Consider the following 20,614-nt stretch of genomic DNA (forward strand, 5'->3'; position numbering starts at 1 on the left):
CACTGAGAAAGAAGCCCAGTGCTACCCAGCTAAGAGGCGAGAAGTGGCATTATTGAGACACCTCAGAGCAGCATAAGAGCATCTGAGTCTTCTGAATGGATAAGGCCAGTTGCCTTAACTAAGACATGCCTTACAAGGGCTGTCAATCCTCAAGCTTCATGATATAAAGGGATCACCAGGATGAAGTCAGGAAGGTATCTCCCCACTGTGGCGTTACACGAATAGAGCTTATGTCTTTTCAAGCTCTCAGCATTAGTCACTCGCCCCGAGTCTATGCTAATATTTTTCAGGCAGGCTCTCCCCTAGGGCTAGCATAGACTGAGAACTCAGGTATCTTAACCACCATGTCATCCAACCCTGCTTAGTCATGAGTAAGAAATCACAGAAGGCCACTTACATCAACTTTTGCAGACATTCCGTAGCAGAAAGGAAGCACTTGTCTTTGACAAGAGAACGTCTCTGAAAGGTAGAGAAGGGTTTGCATTAGTACACACGTAGTTGTAGCCATGTCGGTCCCAGGATACTAGCAACACAAGGTGGAGGGAGGTAATATTTTTTGTTGGATCAGCGTCTGTTGGTGAGAGAGACAAGCTTTCGAGCCACATAGAGCTGTCTGTGCGTTTTGTCTGTGCTGGTACAGTCATTTGGGAAGCTTAGGAGGTCTTTGAAATCCCATGATTCAGTAAAGCACATATTACAGAATAATTTCTATAGATTGCTGCTGATGCCTTTCCTCCCAGAGGACTGCAATCTATTCACTAATGAAATGCAGCCACCCATGGAGCAGACATTGCAACATGACCTGAACCTAGCAGGACCTGACCCTGTGTGCGCTGACCAGGGTGCTGCGGGGTGAGAGGCACAGTGACTTGTCAGCATGCGCACAGGACCAGATGGCAACGAATGGCAGGAGTGGGTTAGGGTTAGGGCCACCAGCCTGACCCCACGGGTAGAAGGCAGCAGGAGAATGACTGTGGGCACAGGGAGCCCCCACCAAGCGAAGCCCCAAGGATGAAGCGGTGGCACTAACAGGTTTAGGTCACATTGCTTCTGAAGACAACTCTCAGGTCAGCTGTGCTTGGCTCAGGTTTGGAGCCAGGCTGGATTTTAAAATTTGGACCGAGCAAACCTTTAGAGTGGAATGCAGATATTTAGCATCTTGCAGCAACCCTGTGCAACCATTTAGGACAGGAAGGAAATTAGTACTTAGCACTGGGGTCTCTATGAACTGTCATAATACAGATAAACTCCTGCAAGTGTGGAAATGCCCTCTACTTATAAGATAGACGTTTTATTGATAATACTGGAAGTCTATTGTCCATATCTTTTCTGTATCCTGCATCTATTGTGTCCAATGCTCTGGTGTCCATGATCTGCTACTGATGTGTTATTTGAAGCATATCTAAATACAAAGGCCCAGGTCCTCACCTGGTATAATTCGGCACGGCCCCATTAGTTTAACCACTTTCACCGTAGTTGCTGGAGCTACCCCAGTTTACTCTGAGGATCTATCCCAGCACTGCTACTTACCTGATTGGTTGTTAGGGTGAGATCTTTGAGGGGCCACAGGTGTCTGAAATGAGATGGGAGACAGGGCAGTTATGACGTGCAAATCTATTCTCTACCCCATCCCCATGTTAGAGTCTAAATTCTCACTCACCCATTCGCCCTGACCAAGAGCAAGGGTTTGTGGAATCACCACTGTGGACAGAGACATATGCGTTCTGATTCTCCACTCTAGCACTGGCCTGGAACCAGTAACAGTTAGATTAACTGAACCGAAAGGAATGACCCCACTTTAAGAACCAGTCGTAACAGAGTGGAGAATCAGGCTTATGCCACAGCATCTTGCTCCTTTCAATTCTGAATTGCCATTCTCCATAATGCTGTGGGACCCTTCTAACTTGAAGTAAACCATTCACGTGGTAAAGCAACTGGAAAGACACTTGCTCAAAAGAGACATCCAGAAAGGAAGGGAACAAGATGAGCATGGGAAATTAAAGCCCTGGCCAGTTAAGAGTACCGCTGACCTGTAGGAAAGCACTGTATGTTACAGGAACCCCATCAAGGAACTGACATTGCTGCTCAGGAAGAGTTTAAGCACTAGGACTAATAATGGGACCTGGAACCGTAGGGTCCATTGGCGAGTTCTTGCTTCCCATCCCCATCAGAACTCTTCCCTGCAGAGACTGTTCTCCCAGCTGTTTGGGAGATTCGTTCAGTGCGGTGTTACTCACTTCTGTACGTCCAGGAACTCTAGCAGCTTAATGTCAGGAAATAAACTCAGGTCCACAATCCCTTGGCAGTAGAGGTCATCTTCCTTCTCATGATAGAGCATGTACAGCATGAAGAGCTCCGGATAGAAACAGGGCAGGATCAGAGGCAGAATCACTCTGTATGCATTCAGGTCACTGAGTTAGAGAGGAAACCAAAGATGAGCCCGACTGATTGTTGGTATCAGTCTGTTAAAGGTTGCATCCACACAAGGCACAAGTTAAGGCTCAATATATAACACCTTAAAGATGTGTCCATCTTTCTCCCCACTCCCATCTTCCTAGAGTCCAGTGCTGTGACTGGAGAATTTTGTGACCAACATAGGTTAGAACATTTGTAGTCGTTAAGATCAGAGTAATCAGATCTCAGACTGCAGGACACTGTCTACAGAGGTCAGGAAGGAATCGTTCATCCCTTTTGCCCCACATAAAGCAGTGCTCAACCAGGTGACTCATTTAGTTGAGGTTTTATTTCCTCTGACATTTCAGAGAGGCCTCTCTTTCAGTGGTTTCTGAGCTCACATCCAACATCAGAACCAACATGGTGTCCAGTCCCTAAGGTGGGAACGAGTGAAAATTTGTTAGAACAGTTTCCCACCGAAGTGTGGTTGCCCCAGCTATTTGGAATTATTCCCACAACCAAAGGCTGGGAAATAGGATGGCCTCCGTGCCCGATGTTTCTTTGGACGAGGTAGAACGGACATGGATTTAAAACCAAGTGACCCTTAACCCCAGCCACCTTTTCCCTCTGTCTTCCGTCTCTGCGAGCGCTTGGCCTTTCTGCTCCAGTGCCAGATGCAGTAAACCCCTGAAAGGCAAGAAGATGATTTAGTGTCTCCGTTTCAAGGGCAACTCAGTCATTTACTAATTAGCATAGTCAGATCCTCTCCCCTGCCCCCACAAATTTGGCAGCTGTAACAGTAATGGTACAGGGGAGGCAAACAGCTTACTTAGTGCATTCAAAAGGAGTGGATACTTTGTTGAAGATGGAATGACTTGTTCTGCAGAATTATTTTAGCTCTCTGGACTGGGGGCAGCCATACTTCCCCTGCTGGGAAGGGGTTTAATATTTGAAGATACTCTGTAGGCTTAAGTGTCAGCTAACAGATGAATGTAATACATTGCTAGAATGAGTTTGCATATCACCAGCATCCATAAGGAATCCAGCTGGGAAAGGATTAAATCTCTAGAAGAGACAACAAAATGTAAGAACAGCCATACTGGGTCAGACCAAAGGTCCATCTAGCCCAGTATCCTGTCCTCTGACGGCGGCCAGTGCCAGGTGCTTCCGAGGGAACAGACAGAACAGAGCAACCATTGAGTGATCCATCCCCTGTCGTCCACTCCCAGCTTCTGGCAAACAGAAGCTAGGACACTCAGAGCATGGTGTATCCCTGCCCATCTTGACTAATAGCCAGTGATTGACCTATCCTCCCTGAACTTACCTAGTTTTTTGAGCCCACAATACTTTTGGCCTTCACATTGTCCCCTGGCAAAAAGTTGCACAAGTTGACTGTGCCTTGTGTGAAGTAGTGCCTTACATTTGTTTTCAGCCTGCTGCCTATTAATTTCATTGGGTGACCTCTACCTCTTGTTAGGAGAAGGAGTAAACAACATTTCCCTTATTCACTTTCTCCACACCCATCAAGATTTTATAGACCTCTGTCATAATCCCCTTAGTAGCCCATTTCCGAGCTCAAAAGTCCCAGTCTTATTAATCTCTCCTCGTATGGAAGCTGTTCCATACCCCCTAACCATGTTAGTTGCCCTTCCCCATACCTTTTCCAATTCCACTTTAACGTTTTTCCAAGGCACTTTAATGCTGTCCCTAGACAGCATATGGGCTCAAGGAATAAAATGCCCAAAAGCTTCTTGTTCTGGACAATTCCTCAGTTCACCTGTGAGCCTAATGGGTCAACTGCAAAATAGACAGATTTAAAGTGCAGCTCTACTCTGAAAGGCAACTAAAAATGGCATCATGGGACTCCTGTCAATAATTTCTAAGCCAAATCTGTTCCATTTACAATTGGAGGGTTTTTGAGTGGCCAGCCCTGGACACAGCCAGCCAAGCTGGGTTCTTCCTCCTCACGTATCACCAGTAAGAAAGGTTCTGAAGATGAAGTTAGGCCATGCAGCCATTTTCTGTTCAGTGGGTCCACACAGCCCTAACAGACTGGCTGTTAGTAAGCCAGCCTGCTGATGCCCAAGGAGGAACAGAATCCAACCCATTCTGCAAGTTGGGTTGGCTCTGCCAATTGCAGAGGAGTAAAAGACAAAACTGCTTTTCTGAAGGCATTAGGGTGAAAAGATACACCCTTGAATACACAAAACAGATCAGTTGATTAAGACAGAGCTATTTTTTCCCCATAGCCATTTTTCACAATAGTACTTCCTTCAAGTATAGTTCATGAGACTTCGTGGGGGCAGATTACCTCACATCTGCCCATTATGGCATTTCTCACCCCTTCCTCTGAAGTATCTGTTGCTGGTCACTGCCAGAGATAAGAAATTATCTTGAAGGACCATGCATCTGATCCAGGCTGGCAAGTCCTATGTTGCTAAGACTGTATATGGAGTAAAAGGGAGTAAGTTTACCTAGGTACTACAGTGATGAGGGTCATATGCATGAACACCTAAAGAGATTCCATCAGAAAACTTCCTTCAGATGTGTAAGCAACCAGATTGCACAGAAGTACTAGATGCACTAATCCAGGGCCTAGCCCCCCCAAGGAATGAATTAGATTGCCTACCTAACAAGTGTTCCTCACTAGCATACGATTGCATGGAAGCCAATTACACACTGGACTTACCGGTAAAACTCCCATATTTTCTTGGCATAGTACTTGACCTCCTCTTGGGCCATGTTCAGTAGGTGCTTGTTTGCCCCGATCCCAGAGTATGTAGCCTGAAAAGCGAACGTCAGGGCCTTCAGCAGTTTTCCTAGTGGGTGCAGGGAAGACTTAAAAGCCTGCAAGACAGTGGAGGAAAGTTCTGCATTTGTTAAGGGATGGATTGCAAGGGTGAGTCCTCCCTTCAGACTGGCAGGAGAGGGCCATCAAAACCAAGGCGTTGATTAGCCAGTGAGACAGTTCAGTCTAGGGAAGATGAGCTGATGGCCTTGGTCCATATCCGGGCAAATCCCAAAGGGATGTAGCCTCCTTAAGGATGGAGAGCCACCCAGCTCAATCTCTAGCTAGGGCCTTAAGGTGACCTGGCAGCACTGTTCCCTCTAAGCTGTGTGCGTGCACACAGATCCTAAACCTCGTGCACACAGCGAAACACCGCACGCACAAAAATTTGCACAGAAGCACAAAGATTTGCACAGAAGAAATTGTTTGCACACACGGCCTGTCAAAAATTAGAGGGAACATTGCCTGGCAGGATACTGTTTAGGTCCATATCCTATTGGAAAACGCTGCTATTCTCTTGACCCAATCCTGCTTGCACTGAAGGACAGCAATGGGTGCCTCTAGGCACCATGGCGCTACAAATAGCATTTTGCCATTGACCTTCCGTGGGAAGCAAGGTCAGGCTCTCTCAGCAGAGGTCAAGGGATGGCGGAGACTGAACTGCCCATTGGGGCTGGTCCTTCCAACACAACAGTAGACTTGTACTGCCAGAACCTGTGCTGAGAGACTAGACATGAAGCTTTCTTCTCCAAGGCAGTCCAGCTAACCCTTTTCTTCACCAGCACTAAAGCTCGCATAGCGCTCAGAAGAGAAAACTCCGGGTGTTACTGGCTGCGGATTGGTTAGAGTTCCTGGAGAAACTAGAGTCACCGGAAAAAAAGAGTGGTTGTTTCAGGGGGGGCTACATAAGATGGGGACTTCCCGGTCAGGGGGTCTCTAGTTACTATGTAAGGCATGGCTGTGTTTATGTCCTCACACTCTGCTCTCACATTGCAGGGACTCGGCAGCCAGCAAGCTGAATTTCACTTGAAGGGGAGGAAAAGCAACCAAGTGACCATAAGCCTCTGGAACGTGTCTGTACCTGACAGAGCAGCCACAGGATGGAATTTTCCCCTCGTCCTTCATGTCCCATCCCCACCCCACTTTTCCTGCTGAGGGCCCTCGCTTACGTTACGCTAGGTCAGGCCCAGCTCAGTGCCGATCCAGCGGTGCTCTGCCTGCACGGACAGTTTGCAGGACTGGAGCCCTAATTCAGGTGTTCTACAGGACAGGGACCGCGTTCCTTTTTTGTGGCGGGCTCCTCACATTTCTGGGTGCTCCAGAGCCTCGGCACACAGTGCATTTTGAGTGGTACCTTTTGTAAGTAACACTGGAGCGACTCCAGCTCTTGATGCTGCACTAGTTCTTCAAGGACATCTTCTATCTTCCCAGAGACATCCTCGGGCCCCCTGCGAGGGAGGAAAACGAGTATAACGGTGATGGAGGAGTTGTGGTTCACCCCTTGGGCCTAAACTGCTGCCTACCTTGCATTCTGTGTAATCATGTGTTACCCTTCTGAGTCGGTAGCCCTTGGCACAGTATGAACAGATTCGCAAGGCAGAGGAGAGTCAGCTCCCCACCCCTTATGTTCATGGTCTATCTCAATGACTCTCTCCCCAGGTTACTTCATTTATATGGAGTTATTTTTCCACCTTTCCCACTCCCTCTGAAGCATAGTTTAATGGCTAAGCCATTCTTAGGGGGCTTAAACCAGCCAATGAGGCACCGGGATCCCTCCCAATTGCATATCAAGCAGGGTATAAGTCAAGCTTGAGCAGCTGAATCTCCCTAATTCTCTCCCCCCAGAAGCACCGTTGTGTTTGGTGAACACCGGCATCGAACAGTATTAGCTGCACAGTAATCATGAGGAAGTGTCTGGTTCTAGCCTCCTGGAACACACCTGCCCCAGCGAGGCCATGCCACCCAGGGGTTGTCCAATCACTCCTGCGAGCCTGAGGTCAAGACTTGAACCCCAAAATTGAACGCACTAGCCCAATGCACCGCTGCGCCCCTCTGCACAAGCCAGTTGTCACCTTTGGCAGAAGAGGTACTCCTGAGACTTGCGCAGCTCCTTGCTTGTCTGTATATGGAACCCCGTGAAGGACTCCTCCATTTCTTCTTTGCAGCCAGAGTGGAGGAATTTCAGAAACTGGTCGTAGATTCCCTGCCATCTCTTCTCCACCGGGAACTCATCAAGACCCAGCTGACTGCACAACAAAGATGAAGTTACGCCTTGCTTCCATCCCCACTCCTACATTGCCACTGACCACCCCTTCTAATCATCTCATGAACGCATTTTCGCCCCAACCACCACTGCGGCAGAGAGATTTAGGAGCATCCTAGAGGATATAACAAGGAGCAAAGTTCAGCAGAGGTCAGCTTAGATTTATTCTGCTGCCAATGAGATGCATTTGGCCAGGGGGCCCCAAAGCATGGCACATGGACTATTGGTGGCCTAAGGTAGACTAGATATGTGTTATGTGCTGCTCTCCCTGCTTACACCTGCTTCTGCAGCTATAGAGGCTCTTCGCTTAAGAGCCTCAGGAAGCAGCTGGTAACAGAGCCAGGCCAGCTACCTCTGCTGGTAGCTGCTGCTACACAAGCAGAGGAAACAGGACTGGCTCTCGCAGAGTAGAGGCACCAGCCACCAGCAGAGAGGAAGCATCCTGGGGAGAAGGAAATGATGTAGCTGGGGTGCATGTCCAGGAATTCATCCCAGGGGAAGGCTGGTGGCATCCCAATTGCTGTCTTAATTCATGAGTTGTATCAAGAGAGGTCAACTTGGGAACCGTGTGGTGGAGACTGATCCAGAACTTCCCTGCTGCAATGTGCATCACCCGGCTGCCTCGGCCACTCCCAGTTGGGTTGCAATGGCTAAATATGGGTCTCCCCAGTGGAGAGGGAGGTTGTGGGCATCTTACACCTCACTCCAGAGGACTCTGCTGCTGGGGGCCTTGCAACAGGTTCTGTGCTGTAGGAATCTGGCCATTGGGGTCAAGTCAGAATTACTGTCGCCTGCTTTCATGTTGTCACCTGTCAGGGAGTGACTGCTGCATAAGAAACTAGAGCTCTGACCACCCAGAAAGATATTTCAACTTACCCACTGTGCTTCCTAATTCGAGCTAGCCATGCTCTGCTAAACAATTCACATGTCCTTGGATCACTGTCACTTCTAACTCCCTACCACATCGGTCAGTACACTGCAAGCATGAGCATCAAGAAGGGGGCAGGGAGTGGATCAAATACTGGACCCCCTCCCCCTTTCTTGTGAATCATAGAAATGTAGGGGGAGGGGGGAAGGGACCCTCAAGACCTCATCTACTCCAAGACCAAGTATACGTAGGCCATCTCTGTCAGGTGTTTAACATGTTCTTAAAAACATTCAGTGACAGAGATTCCAGTCTCCCTAGGCAACCTGCTCCAGTGCTTAACAACCCTTCTAGGTAGCAAGCTTTTCCGAATGGGATTTCTGGCTAGAAACTGCGCCTCCAAAAAACCCTCAAGACTTTGAGAGAAGGATGCTCTTGTGCTTAAGGCACTGGATTGGACTCAAATCCTGGCTTTTCCTCAGGTTCTGTAGGTGGCTTTGGGAAAGTCAATTCATCTGCACATCAGAACCTCATCTGTAAAGTGGGGGAGGGTTCTTTCTCTCCTTTGGCCATCCTTGCTTATTTAGACTCTGCTCTCTAGGGTAGGAGCTGTCTGACTTAGATGTACAGCGTCTTGCGCAGTGGTGACTCAGTTGGTGCGAATGGAATACAAATCACGGCCCGCGGAGTTATTTACGGCCACTCACACTTTGGTTATTGAGGCAGCTTGCTGGTCTCTGGAAGTGTTCAGGATTCCTTGCGTCTGAAGCCCTTGGCCTGATTTGTTACTAAAGGTGCCCTCCAGCATGAAGCTATTGGAAAAGGTCAGCTTTCCCTGAAACAAAAAAATAAAGGGGTTATTCTATCGAGCTCTCACTTGGCAGGAGGTTGGATAAGGTTCCAATCCCCCTCTTGTGAAGCCCACAAGCAGGAACGATCCCTAAAAGGAAGCCTAAGAAGGTTATTTCCACTAGAAGGGCTATACATTGAAAGCACTCCCAATGCCAGAGAATAGACAGGACACAAAGACAGGAGATCCCAGGAGCCAAGAGACAGAAGTCTATTTGAGTCGAATGAGATTGCTCATACTGATAGGACTCCGGATGTGGAAATCCAGCTAGAAATGCAAAGCAAGGGTCCAATGTGGCAAGTAGGACTAGGTGTTAATCATTGCTTCTATGCTCTGAAGTTCCTGGCCTAAATCTAGAGAGATGGATAAACCTCCAAGCTACAGTGAATGTACAATCTGGAAGTCTAATTCTTGTTTAGTTTCTCCCCTGTTCCTTAAGGCACCAGCGGGTTTGGCATCATTGGCAGTGAGATGAGCAGAGGGAAATGCATACTACATGTGCACCTGGAAAGCTTGCAAGAATGGATCCCTTTTGAGTGCCTTTTACTACCAAGGCAAGCCCTATTCTGTGAGACAAGGTCTCTGGATTTTGCAGCACTCTGGGTGGCAGATGGGAAGTTCTGTGGTAGCTTGATTCAGGCTAGAAGGTTTAATGAGCTCAGAAATGAAGTAATTCAGCAGAGCCAGCCCTTCTTAGGATGTGAACCAGGGATCAAGGCTTGATCCCAAATACAGACCTTTTCAAACCCAACATTGATTTCAGTGGTTGTTGTGTCTAAGTGCTTTAGTTGGACTTAGGAAAACTCACCCCTAGTACCCTAGCTGTAAGATGTGGCAGACCCATCAACCTCTTGTGGACTAGCCACTAGAAGGAGACAAAGATCCATGCTTAGCATGTGTTATTGAGCACCACTGTATGAATTGTAAGTCACTATATTAAAATCATTGTGATACTACCCTCACGTTCCTTGTTTGACCTGGCGTGGACTTTTGTAACAAGCTGGAGGTTTTGCAAGCGAAGCGCGTTAGCTGTATATTTGTTCACGATCAACCGTGAAACGCTTTAACGTGTTGATTTAAATTGTCATCTTCACGTTTCAAAGTGAAGCCACTGGAACAAATGGGGCTGCTCACACCTCTGAGCTATTGTTTCAGGCTAGTTCAGACTCTGGTACCAAAGCATTGTGTTTGCACTGTTCCAATTTGTGGGGTTCTGTAAGCCACCATGAGGGCTAGAAACTCAAAAAACAAAGGTTGCATCGGATTCTGCAGCTGTAGAATCACAGAAGACATGGGGCCATGCTAACCCTTTGATGTAAAATTTCTAGTGTGATAAAAGGAGCTGTAACTAATAGGAAAAAAACAGTATGAACATTGAGGGACAGGATTGCCAGCTTTCTTGAAAGTTAGCAGTAACACAGCAGGGTTGAGCATAGGCAAGCAGCTCACCTTTCCAACAAATGTCAGATCTCTTGTGAAGTTGCCTTCATAAACGGAGTCATCTTCTAAGAGGAGAATCCCAGAACCCTAGTGATAAAACAGCCATTGAGTGCAGAGTGGTGAATGAGACACGTTGGTTTCTATTAAGTCATTGCATTTTGTCCAACAAACATGGGCACACTGACACATGCCATTTGTGGGGTGCAGTGTGTATGGCAAGTTATAGTGGGGAGGGAGATGGTGTATTACTCTAAGCTATCAGGTACTAGGTGGGAAAGGAGTTTTCTTGTAGGAAGGGGTGTAATAAGAGTGTTTCATACAGGCATATTGGTTAGAGATGGATTTCCTGACTTAAGTGGCCAGTGGTACAATAAGAACCAAGGAATTACCACACAGATCAAGCCAGTGGTCGGTCCTAGTTCAGTATCCCTTCTCTGACTGTGGCCAGTAAAGTAATAAGTATGACTCCACTACATATCCCAGTAACGACTGGTGTCAGCATCTACGAAATCCAAAGGTTACAGCAGTGCATGCTCCAGAGGAAACAACAAGAAACTCTGCAGTGGCCAAACATAGAATACTGTGCCCATGGGGAAGTTGCTTCAGGACTTCGGTCACTGTTTGTTTAGGCCCTAAAACCGAAAGGACGGACGGACGGACGTGCACACAACATGTCATTTTTAGAGCTGGTTGGGAACCTGCCAGCAGAATGATTTTCCCATGGAAAATGCTCCGTTTGCAAAATTAAATATTTCTGAGGGAAAAGTGAGGTGACAGCTCCCTGGCTGCCCACCTAATAGACTCTTGTCAATTTCACTTTCTAGCGTCTTCCAGGTCAGCAGCCAGGAACAGATTCCCTTTCAGTTCTCAGGAAAAAGGGTCGTGTTTTTGACTTTGTCCTGATTCAGGATTAAATTGCTATGTGTTAAGAGATTTCCGTTTTCTGTCCATCTCTAGTCATTTGCTGGTGAAATTGGGTTCTCATTATCCATACAAGTGGATAATCCTTTTATTAATATTACTAAATGCTTGGTCCCCATGGACAACTTTGTGGCAACAACTTCCACGTGTTAATTGTTACTTTGCCTGCACCCTGAAGAGTTCACAGGTTAGATGTTACAAGCCTGTATGGCACTTAGAATAACGGGGCCCCTTTCATAGTTGGGTCTCCTAGGGACTGCCCTAATACAGTATGTTTGTTTCCTTTCAATTTCACGTAGTGTCCTCTGGTTCTAGTGACACCCCATATGTACCAGTTCAGATGTGGGTGCACCTTAGGGAGGTGGTGAAAAACGCAGAGCCTGGGGCTGCTGGTAGTTATGGGGTAGTCCCATCACATAAAATGTTCTCGGCTTCCCCTCAAGTTAAGGGATGATCTTGTGGTAAGAAACCAGTGCTTAAGTCATACTGCCTCCTACACACCTGAAAGATTCTTACTTTAATAAGGAGAGTGTTCTCATCTTTTTCTCCTCCCCTAGATAAGGGATTCCATGGTCTATTGACTAAAGTACCCAGAGGAAAGTTATTTACTCACCACCATTTTATCCGCATGAAATGTTCTTTGGTAGCACAGGCCTGACTGGGTCACCACAATGCCGTGTCCATGCCTGTGGTCATCTTGCCATATCCCAATGTACCTCTCCCCTCTGGAACACAAGATAGGAGGCCTTCATACACCACCATTGGAGAGCTTTACACAAGACCACTGAGAACTAAGACAATGAGCCAGCTTCACACCAGGTGAAAGAAGATGCTTGCTTACACCTGGTGTGAGTTTGATCCTTATACTGTGGACAGCTTCTGAAAGACATCAGGGATTGTTTGAACATCCACTTTGGGCAGGTCTTTAAGTATGTGAATTAGAGACAGAATTAGTAAGTTGAGAAAGGCAGGCTGGGTGGTTCTGCTATCTGGAGTGGTGCCACCAGTCAGGTCTCTGCATCTCATATAGCCATGGATGTCAGACTCCCCCCACCCCCTTTTGATGTTAGCCCAGATGTCACCCATCAGTGTAGCTGCATGGGTGAAAGCCTCCTCCCTACAGTATATACAATGGAAGCCATTATTTACTCTGCTAGTGCTTTCCCCCGTTTCAAGCCTTTACTTGACAGCAGAAAAGCAAGGCTAAAATTCTAGCATAGATAAGGCCTGAGCATCCACTAGGGTATACATTTCCTGCGATGCAGCCAATGTAGTTGTTTGTCTTCCAGGCTTCTCCCTAGCTGTCACATGGTTCAGTGCAGACTTTGGCAAAAGGAAGGGTTATCTATGGATCAAAGGCATTGGTGATTATTTTGAGATCTCCTCCCGGTTAACTGCACCCAGCCCAGAGACAAGGTAGAATCCTCCAGAGAGCTCTGGTACCCAGAGAGGATGATCTGCTCTGAATGAGGCAGCTCTAAGTCTTATGCGTTGGTAGGAAGGCAGCAGGGACCAACCTTAACCTGGAGGAAGTGTTGATTGGACCATGATCGTAGCATAGTCAAACCCCTCTGAACACCTCCCCCAGAGACTAGATCTGAGTGTCTCCTTTGCAACTGGAACCAGGGGACACCTGCTTACAAGCCCATGGTTGACTGAGGGACAGGACATAGTCCAGCAAGCTAGAGCTGTACACACACATCGCAAGTCCTCCCATCTTGGCGACATGCTAAAGATTTCCTACACAAACCCTTGTGAGCAGGTCAGTTGATTGTGCAAGAAGCCTTTGGAAAGCCAGGGAGATATTTTGTTGATCAAAGTTTGAAATTCAGTCCACATACTGTTGATTTAACTATGTTGCTTTTCAGTGTTCTTTGACCCTATATCAGTAACGTACTTAACAGCCACCCAGCCACAAACGCAGATATACATTTCCATTTGCCGGAAGAGTGATGCACACAAGGGGCCCCCGCTCATCCCACTCTTTCTACAGCCATCCTGCACACAACTTGCAGAACATTAGCTGGTCCTGAAGTCATTGCAACTCAGACACTGCTATTGCAATGCACTGCAACAGAGATTTTGCTGCAAGGGGCACTCATGGTTCTAAACTTGATATTCTGGCATCATTACATTGTTCCAAGGCAATCATATAGGTCAGCATACCCACATCAATATCAGGTCATCTCAGGTGTTCCCGCTAGAGGCTGAACTTTGATGGAACCCTTTATCTGTTGGAAGTGCAGTTCCATCAAAATCTGGTCACCTTGCAAACTTGTTCTCCAAAATGAAAATTGACACAACTAGAAAGAGTTCCAACCATCTCCATATCCTGCTTCAGGATTTTCAAATGAAGGGTTTCAATTTTTTGCTTTAAAAAAAATTGGTTTGGAAAACTTTAGTTTTCAAAACAGAAATAAGGTTGAAATCAAAATGAAGTGTCTCAATCGATCCAAAATTAGGGTTTTCTAAAATGTTTCTTGCATGGAGAAATTCAGAGTGTTGGGGGTTTGTTCCCAATTGGAATGGAACCCAATTTTAAAATCCTCTGTGAAACAAAATTTCCAACCCTCAGTACAGCTCAAACTTTTCCCGTCTCAAGTTCAAGTCGAATATGCTTCAGACCAAGGAATGCTGAAAACTGGTGTTGTGAACATTTGCTGAGCTCCCTTCCACAGCATTACCTGTCCTTGTCATCCAAGACTCCATATCCATTCTTCTTGTCATTATCCCACTGCCCTGTGTACTTAAACGGCTGCTCTGCTGAAGGGTTTTCCAGGATGCCAAATCCTTGACGCAGATTATCATTAAAGTATCCTTTGTAAACCATCTCATTTCCATACCTGGAGAGAGAGAATGGACAGCAACATCTTTAAGGACAGCAGACACTACCTATTTCTCTTGCTGTTGCCCTTGCTTAGTGCTAGAGGACTTCAGTTTCCTGGCAGCAGAGTAACCATGGCGCAAGCTTCCCTAACAGCATGCGTCAAGCCTGCCCTACGAGACACCACTTACAGGGACAAGAGTAGGTGAGCCTAGAGAACAGGAACTCCAAATCTAAGCACTGAACTTGGCTGCTCCTCTAAGCACGGGGGTAGTTCAGTCCTTAACCTCTCAATGGAGGCTGCCAACAAAAGTACCAGAGAGTGTGTAATACCAACACCTGTTCGCTAGGAACTGGGATTGAAACCCACCTTGTTTCACTCAAGCTCTCAGCCAACTAGGCAGATAGTAACAACTGGGTCACTCCTGTCCACAGCTGGATTGGAACTAGTATAGAGCCTCTTAAGTTTCATTTCTAAACCCACTAGCCACCCAGGCTTCAGGGAGCATAGGCCTGGGAATAAGCCAGCCCCCAGTCCTAATTCTTATACATACCAATGCATCTCCCTCTGCCTCTAGAAAGGAAGCAATGCGGAGAGTTACAGGGCTATTGTGAAGGTTAGATGATGTTATGCTCTGAACATGAGACACACGACGCAAGTGGTATAGCTGAGTTCCCCTTATATGGAACTATTTGTAATCTAAAACTATTAACCTTTGAACGTAGCTAGAGAACTATTGCTATTTGCCTCAGTCCAGTCCATAATGCAGGTATATTCTGCAGAATATTATGAACCTAAACATTACAAGCCAGCATTAAAAGATCCTACCTTAGTATTGGCCACATTCACTCACTCCATCAACTACCCTTTCCCCAGAAGGGGCAAGTACGTGCTGCTTTAGATGCTGGCAAACCCAGAATGCATTTGGCCAGCTGAGCAGCGTTCCACATGGAGAAGCTCCTTGCTGACTCCTGGAAACATCTTGCATTCTAAAGCAAGATTTGATAGCCCAATTCAGCCTGCGTAACTAGAAGTCATCACAGGAAACACAGCAGAGTCACACGATAGGTCTGACTCCCACTCCAGAGACCTAAGTTGTATTCTTGACTGCCACCAATTTGAGAGGGTCAGAGCAAGGTTGGCTAGAACTGAGAAGGCAGAGCCATTGGTGGGTATTTATAAAGTTCACTATATCAGGACTGGAATTACAGAAGCACCAACAGGTCCACAGCAAGGATCAGGGTTCCACTGTGTGAGGTGCTGTACAAACAAGAGAGGAAGGCCCCCATCCCCTTCAGTCAACCGGGGCTGGAAGTGAACTGGCTGTGTTTGTACATAATCCTCTGAGAAGGCCTCTGTTTTGGAGTCCTGTGTTTGCTGAACAAGGATGACTGGGCATTACGATGCAGAATATGGGTGTTTCCCTTACATTGCTCTTTTCGGTCTGGGTTTCACCCAGCTCCCCAATAATTTAGGGACAGCAAACCACGTAGTGGAACAGGAAAAGGGCGGCATGAACCTAATGCCTCTCAGTGGGAAATAGTTATTAGAAACCCAGTCAGAACTTATGTTACCCTCTATTCCAGTGTTTAACGTGACCTGACTCCAGGTCCAGGAGTCCTCCCAGAAACCAGATCCAAGAGCACGCTGCTGTGCCAACCGCCCTGTTTGCTTTCATGGTCTAGGAGAACAATTACAGCCCTGCCCTCTGAAGGTGCAGGTGCATATTTAGCCCACACAGCACACCAGACAAAAAAAAGACAGGAGAAAACTGTTTGCATCATTAAGATCTCAGTGATGCACACACAGCCTAGGTTAGGCAGCATGGCGCAGGCTAAACAGAGGACAAGACACCAAGATTGTTCTAGAAAGTATCTGACAGACCCCAAAATGCTAGTCCTACCATGGTGCAGAGAGGCTGCAGTATCCCGTGGCTGCTGCTACCTATATTAAGGCCCACAGGCCAGGAAACCAGACCAGGGCCCTGCGACACTCTTAGACCCAGGAGATTTTAGGCCCGGGAATCAATCAGCCCCTCCAGCCTGCCCCTCCAGCCCCATGCCGCTGCAAAACAAGGCAGCATGGAGCCAGGCTTTGGGGCAGCAGGAACAGTAGATTTCTTCTGTGGCCTGCCCTGCCCTCTGGTTCGCTCTTCTGTGCCCAAGAGGTGAGCAGCCACCCGCCAAGCGGCTAGGAATTTGTGCTCCCCAGAGGCCGTGCTCGGAGCGTTACTTACTCACAGATTCCATAGCCTCGCATTTTGCCTTCACACCAGTGGCATTTGTAGCAGTTGTACCGGTCTTCGGAGACGAGCGGGATAAGGCAGATTCCAAACCTAGAGCGCAGATAGGAGACTTCAGCATAAGGGTAGGGCGAGAGGGGGCAGAGCAGATACAGCAGAAGAGTTTTAAAGAGGTGTCACTCCGAAACCATCTACACCAGGGGAGGGCAAACTGCAGCCCATGGGCTGGATCCGCTATATATCCAGCTCACGGGACTGCCAGCCCCGTGGCGCAGCAGGGCTAAGGCAGGCTCCCTGCCTGCCCTGGCCCTACGGCGCTCCTAGAAGCGGCCGGCACCACATCCCCACGGCCCCTGGGGGAGGGGGAGGGGGACAGAGGGCTCCATGTTCTGCCCTCACCTGCAGGCACTGCCCCCTACAGCTCCCATTGGCCTGGAATGGGAAACCACGGCCAAGAGGAGCTTCGGGGGTGGTACCCGCAGGTGAGGGCAGTGCACAGCGGAGCAACCTGCCCCACCCCACCCCACCCCACCCCCAGGAGACACTGCCAGACATGCTGGCCACTTCTGGGACTAGGGAGTAAAACAGCTGCACAGAGATTTGGATTCAAGGCATGAAAATTGTTCCACTTTGCCCTGTGGACTGTGGTCCTAACTCCATGTTGCTCTAGAGACTGGGCAAGAAAACTCATGCTTTAGGGTTCCACTATCCTTTAACAGCCAGTCCCCCACCCATACTTGTGTTTATAAGCAAGGGAAGCCAGATTTATAAAGGCTTACCCATGTTCCAGGCCCTCTTTGAAATCCCCAACATGGTTCCGGCCATCAGGCCACTTCAGCGTCCCCCTGCAATTCAAAGCAAGTATCATTATAAGAAGCGGATCAAGAACAGTTGCAGTTTCTTTAAGTATGCTAGAGCATTAAGACCTTTTAATACCCATGCTTCTAGGCAAAGTCCACTCCTCAACTAAGGTCAGGAAGTCCCTCACTCCTGCTCCATAGTATAATTGTATGGAGGGATTGTCCTAGACCCCAGAGGTGAGTGATTGTGCTCATGAGCTTGGATAACAATACCAGGTATGTCTTCAGTGCACACACACACACAAAAGCGTGTTTTTAGCTCTGGTTAGCAGTGGAGGTCAACCCTGGCTGCCCTATAGACTAACTTGAGCTGCTAACCCAAGTTAAAAGCAGAGTTGCCGTGTCTTCACTATTTTAACACAAGTTAAGACCATGCTTTTTTTGCGCCGTGAATACATACGCCAAGTTTGTGCACTCTGGAGCAGAGTTAGGGAATTAACGAGGGATTTACATGAATTGAGGCATTGGTTCATTCTCCTTTGGCAATTCTTATAGTTCTATTCCAAGCAGAGACACACAGATCATGGAGATGGTCAAATAAAATTAAGCAATTGTGTCTTCTGACTGGTGCAAATCTGACCCTCAGAATGAGGCAGTTATGACAAAGCAGGTATTCTGTTATTTCAACTTTTTGTTCCCAAGGTATAACTAGCATTGGGTAGAAAAGAATGGTTTTGGCCACGTATTTATAAAGATAGATTTTTTTTCAGAAAAACTTGTCCACTCGAATTTGATGAAAAAACCACCCAACATTGCAAAATATTGAAAAAAAAAGTTATTTTGCAAAATCTTTTGCATCAAAATTTGGACAAGTGTTTCAACCAGCTCCAAGTACTGGCCATGAAACCAGATTCACTCCATGACTCCCAGGAGGGCACATTCCCCTTACAAGTGGTTCACAAGACTTGGGGTTGGGTATGCTGGCCAGACACATAACAGACTCACAAAGCATACCCAAAGCCCTTTAAGATTTTTCTTCCCTATAAATTAACTGCCCACAGTAGATTCCCAGTCCTGGGCTCAATAGTACTCAGGAGAGCTGGGTTCTATTCCTGGCTCTGCTACTGGTCTGTAGATTGACCTTGGGCAAGTCACTTCACTGCCACGTGCCTCAGTTTCCCCATCTGTAAAATGGGGGTAATGGTACTGACCTCCTTTGTAAAGTGCTTTGAGGCTGTACAGCTCTTAGGGTCCCAGTCATGAACCAGGACCCCAGTGCGTTGGGTGCCGTACAAACACAGAACAAAGACAGCCCCTGTCCCAAAAAGCTGGCAATCCAAGTATAAAGACAAGTGATAACAGATGGAGACAGGGATTCTGGGCTCCAGCCCCTTGCTAGGTGGGAGGGTCCTAGAGCCCGGACTCCATCCCAAGCCCAGACGCCTACACTGCAATTAAATAGCCCCTTTGCCCCAGTCAGCTGGCATGGGCTTTCAAATTGCAATGTAAACTCACCCTCAGCGTCCATGCCAAAGTGACTCCTGGGTAACACCAGGATAATACTTCCTTCCCCACAGGGCTTTCCATCTAGCCAGATGAGACATAGGGTGGGAGAAAGGGACCAGAGTTTTACCATGTGTAAGTAGTACACTGGGGTCTGATCTCATTTAGGAGCAGAGGGTGCAACTAACACAAATCTCCCATTTGGTGCAATCCAAGAGAAAACCATTTGCTCTTCCAAAGGTGACTCACGGACCCAGGGATAAGTTCTCCAGCAGGGATGATTCAGTAATATCCAGGTGGCCGTTTTAACAAAGAATCTCCCAGCACCTCACTTAGTCCACCCCATTCTATGATCATTGGCAGTACAGTCCCCGTTTTCCAGTGCAAGTTTCACGGCTTGTGTCATCATGCAGTCCCTTCTAGCCTGGGACTCTATGAATTGCTAGAAGGGTCATCCCTCCTCCCAGGTGCCAACTTTTGTCAGCGCCGGTGGGTGCTCGCGACCCCCTGCCCCAATTCCGCCCCTCCCTGCCCCATTGGATCCCTCCCCAAATCCCCGCCCCAGCCCCGCCTCCTCCCCCAATCTCGCTGCTTTCCCACTCCTCCCCCTTCCCTCCCAGGCTTGCCGCGTGAAACACCTGTTTTATGCTGCAAGCCTGGGAGGGAGGGGGGGGGAAGAAGCAGGACCCAGCGGCGTGCTCAGGGAAAGAGGCGGAGCAGAGGCGAGCTGGGGCGGGGAAGCTGCCGGTGGGTGCAGAGCACCCACCAATTTTTCCCCATGGGTGCTCCAGTCCCGGAGCACCCATGGAGTCGGCGCCTATGTCCCTCCTATGTGTAGACACAAAACCGTGGCAGTGGTTGGGGCTTGTAACAAAAAGGGCCTGAAAGTGGAGAGGACATTACTAGCCGTGGGCGATTCTACTCACCCACTTGGCCAGGGTGGGTCAGGTCTGGCCAGCATGTAGAATATTTTCTTGTTACCCAGATGACTTATTTGCTGGTAGAGTTCGGGTCTGGTGAGCTCTCAAGGCTCGGTCAGACATGTGTCTTTAGAACCATGACCACGTTTAAGTGCGACTCCATATGACGCTTTCAACAGCCCTGAGCCACGTCCCTAGCTCAGTACCCGGCAGTTTACAGCACAAGCCAGTACTACTAAGTAGTACCTAGTGAAGAGGCCAAGGAAGGGTCACACGGCAGGACAGACTGGCAAAGCCAGATGGAGGGAAGCAGACATATTGCCGGCCTGGTCCCAGCCAGTCTCACTCCATGAGAGCGATAGGTGGCCTCAAAGTTTACATACAGAATTGGAAACACAAGCGGAGGTCCTTACTTGCCATGTGGTTTGCCCCAGGACCATTCACCTTCATACACGGCGTTCTTGAATCTGCCCTCTGCTCGGAACGCGTACGTGAAGAAGCGATGGACGGGAGGCTCATTTCCCTCCCCGGCCTCGCCCCACAAGGGGAAATCCCTCTTCCCATTCAGCGCCTGGCGCACGGCTTGATTCAGCTTCCACTGCCAGACTGCCTGGGGGAACAAAGAGACCAGAGGATTCAGGTTGGAGGTGGGAATGGGAGAATTAAAGAACAAATGGCTCCTGACAAGCTACATTCCAGGGAACCAGGCACGCGGCCCCCAGCCAGGTCCAATATTACTCATTTATCTACCCACCGCCACGTAATCATGTTGGATCACTGCTCCCACACTAGGAAATTCCTGC

At 48.1% G+C, this 20,614-nt stretch overlaps 1 protein-coding gene across 5 annotated transcripts in view; it reads right to left on the reverse strand.

Annotated features, from left to right (window-relative positions):
• ALS2CL (ALS2 C-terminal like) overlaps positions 1 to 20,614 on the reverse strand; it is a 63,087-nt gene that overhangs the window by 5,097 nt on the left and 37,376 nt on the right. For all 5 annotated transcript variants that reach the window (XM_073334845.2, XM_073334843.2, XM_073334842.2 and 2 more), the window contains exons 10-23: positions 20,225 to 20,421; positions 17,368 to 17,433; positions 16,583 to 16,681; positions 14,206 to 14,364; positions 12,135 to 12,246; positions 10,610 to 10,687; positions 9,018 to 9,145; positions 7,255 to 7,428; positions 6,537 to 6,630; positions 5,084 to 5,241; positions 3,013 to 3,081; positions 2,238 to 2,411; positions 1,531 to 1,573; positions 398 to 459 (exon numbers count right to left, since the gene is read on the reverse strand). In XM_073334845.2, the coding sequence (XP_073190946.1) occupies positions 398 to 459; positions 1,531 to 1,573; positions 2,238 to 2,411; positions 3,013 to 3,081; positions 5,084 to 5,241; positions 6,537 to 6,630; positions 7,255 to 7,428; positions 9,018 to 9,145; positions 10,610 to 10,687; positions 12,135 to 12,246; positions 14,206 to 14,364; positions 16,583 to 16,681; positions 17,368 to 17,433; positions 20,225 to 20,421 (1,613 nt within the window). The remainder of the gene's footprint in view (positions 1 to 397; positions 460 to 1,530; positions 1,574 to 2,237; positions 2,412 to 3,012; positions 3,082 to 5,083; positions 5,242 to 6,536; positions 6,631 to 7,254; positions 7,429 to 9,017; positions 9,146 to 10,609; positions 10,688 to 12,134; positions 12,247 to 14,205; positions 14,365 to 16,582; positions 16,682 to 17,367; positions 17,434 to 20,224; positions 20,422 to 20,614) is intronic.

This window comes from Lepidochelys kempii, chromosome 2 (assembly GCF_965140285.1).
Source record: "Lepidochelys kempii isolate rLepKem1 chromosome 2, rLepKem1.hap1, whole genome shotgun sequence".
Taxonomy (NCBI): domain Eukaryota; kingdom Metazoa; phylum Chordata; order Testudines; family Cheloniidae; genus Lepidochelys; species Lepidochelys kempii.